The sequence below is a fragment of the Aptenodytes forsteri genome, unplaced genomic scaffold (assembly GCF_000699145.1).
Source record: "Aptenodytes forsteri isolate BGI_AS27 unplaced genomic scaffold, ASM69914v1 Scaffold118, whole genome shotgun sequence".
Classification (NCBI taxonomy): Eukaryota; Metazoa; Chordata; class Aves; order Sphenisciformes; family Spheniscidae; genus Aptenodytes; species Aptenodytes forsteri.
This window is the reverse complement of record NW_008795859.1, coordinates 280,413-288,255: the sequence shown is the minus strand read 5'-3', so window position 1 is coordinate 288,255 and position 7,843 is coordinate 280,413. Positions and strand designations below refer to the sequence as shown.

Here is a 7,843-nt window from a genome sequence, read left to right as displayed (position 1 = left end):
CAGAAGTGGGCACTTTCTGCCAGGTTGCAGCAGAGGTAGAGCTGAGGGACCAAGACAGCCCTTTCCTCAACACAAATGGGCTGAATCTGCTTCTGTCTGATGCAGGGACGGTGGCTCTTGCCCTGGGGCACCCTAACTGCACACCTGCCCTTTTCTAGCCAGGTCTTACCTTGCTGTAGCACGATCTGTTTGGGTGAGGAGGGTTTTTCTTTGACCCCTTCCAGGCAAAATGGGTATTTCAGGGGCCTGCAACTGCAGAGGACTTGATCTGATGGCAGATGCGGTCCCTTCTGGTCCTCCAGCTTGAGAGGAGGAGTGCAGGACTGCTGCTGGCTCCCCATTGCCGGGGCTGTGCACCCCAAGACTTGCCCTTCAGCTGCAGCACCACGGCAAGCCCCGGGCTTGGGGCGGGGGGGCAGCGCATCTTGTCGAGGTGGGGGCACACAGGTACTAGTCCTTCCTTCTGTGCATTAGCAGAGGAAACGCTGCCTTGTGTAAATTTACGTATGACTTGGCAAAATATATGTTTGTGTCATTTCTGCAAGAGCAGCAGCCAGCTCTGCTGCTTACACATTGTGGCGGTAATAGAGGTGGTTGAGTTATAGTGAAACTTATTTCATTTTACAGCTCCTACAGCGTTAACAGATGTACAGGCGTCTGATCCAATCATGCAGCAAGAGATTTTGGGGCCAGTTCTTCCAGTTTTGACAGCGTGTAAGCTAGGAGCAGCCATACATTTTACAAACAAGAATAAACGACCCTTAGCAACATATGTCTGTGCTGGCAGCTCCAACGTAATCATAAATAAGGAACCCTGCTAGGCAGGAATGTATCTGGGCTCTGCATACGGTCAGTACGGACAAAGCATCTGCCTTCCTCCCATTATATTAATGAGGTGCAGGCACTGGAATCCCTATGCTGTACGGCTGGATTTGTTGGGTGGGGACAAAGGACTCGGAAAAACAAATGCTAACCCAGAGCAACGGAGCTTTATTTGTTTTAAAGCCTGCATTTCATTTTAGTGACACTTCACTCCTACCCCCTCTCCTGCCTGCTGTCTCGCCAGGCTCTCATGCATTACTGCACGCTGCTCTGCTCCGTTAGCAGACACCAGCTCGGCCACGCTAGAACTTCTTCATGGAACTCGGTGCACAAGGTCCCTGCTTCAGCCCCAATGTCCCCCCACCCCTGGCCTCTGCTCCCAGCCCATTGCGGAGGGTGCACTGGGGCCCGAGGACCTGAGCGCTGCTGCAGCTCAATGGCCAGCAGTTCCCCCGTGTACCTTGGGGACAGCATTCAGGACAGAAAGGTCCCTTTTATACAGCCGAGTGCTGTACAACGAGGTGGTGAAGCAGAGGACAAACACGGCGCGCTGTGAACTCTCAAAGGGCCAAGTGCGGCCCCTGCGGAGCTCTGCTTTGCTGAGCTGCAGCAGCCGGCGGGGCTGGGACCACGCTCAGCCTGATCTATGCTCAGTCCTAAATTCAAGCCCTGGCCCACTGTGCCTGCTTAACTGAAACAACAGGGTCACCCCAGACACCAGCCTCCCTCTGCTTCAGCCCCGCAGAAACAATTGCACAGACATCTTCGGGTAGAAAGGGCGGGGGGGAGCTGGAAGCTGAGTGCACCCTAATAAATTTAATCTCTATATCATGTTAAAGTGTAGCAGCTAAATTTATTTCTCCTTGCAATCAAAACAATACTAGCTTTGGTCCCAAAACAGTAGTGAGATTTCTTCCCCCCAGCTGGAAAAAAAGAAAATACTATAAATCCATCCCGGAGCTGATTTATATAGCATTCATGAAGAATTTATATTGCAAAGAATTTTATTCAATTAAACTTGAAAAGCCTCTAGATTCTTAAGGTTCAATAGTGATCACTGAGACAGAGCTATCATAAAACTGGATGGCCTGTCTGGAGCAGGCATTGAGAAAATGTCTGATGTGACATTGCAGCTGACGGTACAGTCCAAATCAAGAGCATTTGTCATTGGGATGTGTTACAGGCTAAGGCTTGGAAAATTACTCTGTGAAAAATGTGCATTAACAATAGCCGTGAAATATCTGTTTAAAAAAAAAAAAAAGGGTGAATAATGAGACAGCGGTGTCTATTAGTGCTGGGCATTCTTCACTCTGACCCCACTCCAATTAAAAAGTTAACACAAAAGCCAGAGAGTTTTGGGAAGCAAGTTTAAGGTTGTTTCTACTTAAATAATTAAACAGAGGAAGCTGCATGACTGACTGAAAAGCTCCCACCACCAAAAGTGGCACCCTTAGTGCAGGACAAGCACCCTTGATGTGTAATCACCCCACCGCCCACAGGTTTCCATGATGCTCCTCCATACAAGGAGGGGAAGACTTAAACCACCGCATCTGACGTGTATTCTTCCCAACTATATTTCCAAGCTGTAAGTGGCTTGGACTTAGCTGTAAAACTGTAATTGTCTGTGTTCTGTATGCAGCGTGGGTAGCGAGGTGTTAACTCATTCGGCTGGCTGCAATGCACTTGTTTACAGCGAGTATGGTTTTTTTGGCAGTTTTCAGGCCATCAGGAAGCTGGAAGAGGATGCCTTCTCGGTTGAAGCACTGTGATCTGCTGTCGTGGTGTTTGCAGCCAGGTTCTCCAAGCTCTAGGACATGCTCTGGTCTACTCTGCTGAGGGCTCCGTGACAATGACACTCCTGAGGTTAACGCGGACGTTAACGTGTGTGAGATACGAACCCCTTTACGTGTTAGCCTCTCTCTTCCCACTCTAGCCGGCAGCTGAGGTGGCGCCAGGCCCCTGCTACTCATCACAACCCCTTTATCTGCAAACTTACTGACTTGAGTGGCCCCCAGTAGGTAGATACTAGAGCTAAACAAGGGCTCTACTCCTTCAGCTGGTACCTGCAGCCAGAGGGGGATGCCGTGCCCAAACTCAGAGGGGTCTGTGCGCTCGGAGGGGCAGCTCCACGTGGAGTTAACCCCAGCTACTTAAACAGAGCTTAGAATCATAGAATCGTCTCGTCTGCACATGACCTGTAGGATTTGGCCCTTCCTCCTTTAATCCCTCTATCCTGCGTGAGCCCTGTTTCTGGCAGAGGATGCACTGCATTGCCAGCACGGAGACGTTCTTCACATGCATAAAGCGAGGCAGCCAGAGCCAAAGAATTCTTAGTGCATTCCTGAAATCTACACAGCTCAGCTTCAGCCAGGGCTGATGGATTGAAAGCAACTTAAAAAAGAAAAGCGTGTTGGGCTCAGTACTGAAGTATGACAGTTAGGGGCCCTTTGGTACAAGTAAATCACATTTATTATTTCAAAGCTTGTGGTCAGAGTTCCTGAATCTCTACACAGTTGCTGTTCTGTACGAGCATTATGACTTACAAAGAGAAGGTGATTGTTTTCTCTTCTTCATTCCTCAGAGTCCTGTCAAAGCCTTTCCACAGCACCTGCCACTGCCCAGGGAAATTAAGACATCTCTAGAAATCAGCTGTAGTTCTTTGAAGTCTCCTGCCTCAGCTCCAACCCGGGGCAAACAGTAACTCTGATGCCATCGCCCCCGTGTTACACAAGGGATATTTGCGCAAGGCCCAGTGAACACAACAGCTGTGTTCCTCACAGTATTTATGGACGAGGTCCTAGTTATTTAAGCTGGAAGTTCTCGGCAGCTCCCATTTCCAGTCCAGGCTTGTTCTCTTTCCCTTCCTTGATGGGGGAAAGCAGTCTCCTGGATTTAGCTTCCCATGATCAAGGAAACAAACATTCCAGCTCCCAGTTATGGTTCAGGCTTTACATATATTTTCTCTTCCTTCCCTTCCTTCATTGCAGCGTAACGTGCCAAAACGAAGAGATAGTCGCTCAGTCTGGAAACCAAGGGAAAAGCAGTGAAACCACTTCTCACACCGGCTGTGTTTGTATCCAGCAATGCCCAGCTACACAGCAAAGCACGTTTGATTACAGCACAAGAACTGCAGGTAAAGGAAGGCAAAGAGAGACCGCATGAGAAGCCATTTCCAAAATGGCCTTCAGTAAGGAAGTTAAGTGACTGGTCCCTCAGCACCCCAGCAGTGTCTGTAAACATACTTTGCAGCCTTGCAACAATACTTTTTAACAAGCTGCTTTTTGAAACGTCACAGATCTTTTTCTAGAAGGGAAGCTTCTTGAGAGGTAAACCCCGCAGTTTTATCCCGAGACTAAGGGAACACCACCAGGCACGCTTAGTAGTGCGGGGTAAGGGTTTGGGATTTTATTTTTTTTACCTGTTTAAGTATTTGGCCACATTTGGATCTGCTTCCCCTGCTTGTACTAAAGGAACCACGCTAGAACAAGAAAAGGAAACTTTTAGTGTATTTAACTTTCTCGCTCTGAATGCACAAATGGCTGCGATTTGCTGGAACACCAACCCTCACACCCCAACCTCACCCGGAGTCCCCATTCTAACTCCCCGCAGCACAGTGTGAACGCTGGTTACTTCCCCAAGAAGAATCTGTGGTGGCTACATAATGCAACTCATTTTTGTAGCTGTTCTGGAGGACTGCAGCTCCGCTCCTCTAAAGGCTACTCATCAGTGGGTATCACTGAACAATGGGAGCAGCTTGCAGGCGATTAATACCCTGAAGGATCGTTATCCCTTTCTGCAGGTAAACAGGGACCCTTCTTTTGTTGAGGGAAGAGAGCTGTTCCTTTCCTCCTGACTGGTGTACAGCCCTCATTCTAGCTTTCTTTTGACAAGAAACCACTGACTGTGACGTTAGTTTTTCGAAGATCACGCTGCTTCAGCGTATCTTGTCAGAGCAGCAATCCTCACAGCAGAGCGCATCCACAGAAACATCTTCCTGCACATCAGCAGCTTCAGTAAAGAACCCCCAGCAACTTCGAACTGCTGATGAGCAGGTTCAGGCTAACACAGGAGACTTTGCACAGAAGTGATTTACGTAACGAGCAGACAAGAGTTTTCTCCTTCGGACCTTACCAGGGGAGCTTTAGTCTCCAATAGAGGAGTGGGACAAGGTAGGTGTGGGCAGTAACATCTTAAAGCTTCCCTGGATCTCGCACCTGCCAGTGCCCCAGCTTCCATGTGTGCTAGCCTACAAAATACCAGATACGAGCTGAACACGTAGATGCATCTCAGCATAAACCTGTCTGTTCTTTCTGAAGTTCTTAGCTCGGATGACCCAGTTCAGGGGAGGGGAGAGAGACTTGCTTTTTGCTGACTGCACTCCTGGAATTTGACTAATACAAACACATGAAGTTTGACTCAAGCTTTAGCCGAGTGCAATACAGCTATGGTTGATTGCTCTGACTGCAACGATTTGCTATCATTGCAGCATTCTGATCGCCTTTTATCAATTTTATTCCGTTACACTACAGCCAACACTCACCACCTTTCAGCTCTGCGGCAGACAGCTCGGGAAAAATGGAGAGCAGCGCTGCTTTTACCTCCTGACTGAAACAACAATGAAACAGCGCATCAATGTCTGCTAACAACAGATATAGCCATCCACCTTATTGTATAACTGCAGCAAAGCTTATCACATCTCGCACACGCATGCAGCTGAATCCTACGTTATGGCTAGGCAACTGGGCAGAGATATCTGAATGCAGTAGGACGTGGAAATTTAATTCAACCGGGTCCTTCTCTCTGCTTTTCTCTTGGTATTTGTCCATGCAAATAATGGCCTCACAACATGTTTTCCCACGGCAAGTGGTAGAGCAGATTTACGCTAACAAAGCAAGCCTCCTCCAGTCAGTGAGAGGCATAAGCAGTACCTACTGGCAAGATGAAAGCTCTGAGCGGAGGAAGCTGCTCTGAATAACTGTCAATCCACTGCTCCAGCTCCAGAACTGGCTTCTCACTGAAAGATGTTCGTTCTACAGAGGGAAAAGAAGAATCAGCTAAAAGAAATGCAGAAGTGATTCAGTCTACAGATAGAGCTCTACTTTCATATTTCTTGGATCAGTAAGTCCTAAGCAAGCATCCCAAAAGAATCCTCCTGCTAGAGCAGGGGTGGCTCCCCATTCAGCAGCTGTGGCCGGGTGTCAGTGTTGGGGCAGCGCCCCAGGCCAGCTTACATCGCTTGAGTCACACACAGGCGGCAGCAGCAGCTTGTGGGACTGTGGGTGACTTCATTCAGCGCCAGACACACACTGCAGAGCAGCCCTTGGGCAGCTCTAACTACCACGTACTGGAACAGCCTCCCCAGCACCAGTCTAGAAGGAGAGCTGTGATTCAAGAACCGTTATCCCGGGAAAGGTACTGTGGGGCTTACTTAAGTGAGCCTCCCTGGCTGAGGAGAGAGGTGTCGCGATGTTGGAGCCCACATCCTGCAGCATACACTGGACCTAGATGTGGCAATCAGGACAAAAATAAGAAGCGCTTTCATTAACCAGGCTTTGATGCTCCGGTACAACTGCAGCAAGCTCTGGGAGGCGACAGCTGGTTGTGCTGATTAAAGAAGATCCTACCCTTGTTGTTCATCATCCCCCAGCCTGCTGGCAGGGGGGATCAGATAAGTGCTCCCTAATTGCTTTATGAGAAGCCAGATTAGCGCATGTACTTGTTTTCACTGGCACATTAAACCACCCTGGCTGACTTTGCAGAAAGCAGACTGGGGGGTGCTCACATAATCACTTTGCTGGTAGGACACCGAACCGGTAACCTCTGGAAGAAAGGCAGTGACAAACAGCTGCAGGCAGCACTGGCTTGATGTCACGTCCACTTCCAAGAGGGGCATCTCTCCACAGCCCAGGATACTTGAGAGGCAGTCTGGTAAAGCTTTTTAAAGTCTCTGATTAGCTCCTTCTGTGTTCTTGTGCACAGTGAAGCTAATTAGCGAAACTCACAGACTGCCATGGCAGGACCTGTCTCCCACCATCGTGCCCACGTGGTTACTTTACCCCGATTTCAAATCTGATGCTATGTGACAACAAGACCTGTGTCCACAACCGTGTACAGTGACAGGTCTGAATAAGTCTAGAGATATGTTTGTCTGCCCATAACTAATCACTTGATCTACCAGTTCCCTTCTTGGTTAAAGAAATTTATTTCTTTAGAGAGTAATCAAGGGCCAGAGTCTGAAGTATTTATTTATTTTAATACTAAATGTATTAAATTCCTGTGTGTCCGTGGGAGCACTGTGTCTAAAATTAAAGAGTTTTAAGTTTCAATAGCACAGACGAAGTGACTGCACTGGGGGAGGATTAGCATTAGTACTCACTTTGTGAAGTTGTTCAACAAATGTGTGGCCCTTTTCACTGCTAAATTCACCCGCAAGCCTAGGTTAAAAAAAACAAAACAGCAGAGTTAGCTAGAAATGAAAAAATTACCACGATGGTGCATATGTGTTTTTCCATATGAAAACCACAGGATTTGGACACTCCTGGCTGTTTGTCGGTGCAGCCCTCCGGAGAAGTTTGGTCCAGAGCGTATCCCCTTCCCTCCTGCTGGGTGGCGGGGCTGGGAGAGCGGTTCTTAACGGAAGAGGACGCCCCGAAGACCCCCACAGAAGGGGGTTGGGACGGTGGCGCGAGGCCTTTGTGCACGCGGAGGGCCTGGCTTCGGCCTGCCCGGGGCCAGAGCTCCCCGGGCTGGCGGCGAGTTCCCCGGAGAGCACGGCCACCCTGGCAGGACACGGCTGGGCCTCCGCGGCCCCTCCGCCCGGCAGCGGGAGGGGGTCCTGGGGCAGGGGGTTACCCGATGGCCGAGCTCAGTTCGTCGGTGGCTCCCAGGGCTTCGAAGATCCGGTCACCCTTCGGCCTCCGCTCCCCGGTGAGGGGGGCGCAGAAGCCTTTGGGAAAGGCCCGGGGGAGGCGCTCAGAGGCCGGGCCGGGCCCAGCGGAGCCGCGGGGGTCGGGCCGGGCTC

The 7,843-nt window shown here is 49.8% G+C and overlaps 1 protein-coding gene across 1 annotated transcript; it reads right to left on the bottom strand.

Annotated features, from left to right (window-relative positions):
- Window positions 1-1,816: 1,816 nt before the first annotated feature.
- MMAB (methylmalonic aciduria (cobalamin deficiency) cblB type) lies at window positions 1,817-7,838 on the bottom strand (the record flags this gene model as incomplete). The annotated part of the gene is made up of 7 exons (XM_009283944.2): window positions 1,817-3,844; window positions 4,241-4,300; window positions 5,363-5,427; window positions 5,755-5,852; window positions 6,251-6,323; window positions 7,199-7,256; window positions 7,675-7,838. Coding segments are annotated over 7 exons (606 nt in total), but the record flags the coding sequence as incomplete, so codon positions are not given.
- Between the last annotated feature and the right edge of the window lie 5 nt (window positions 7,839-7,843).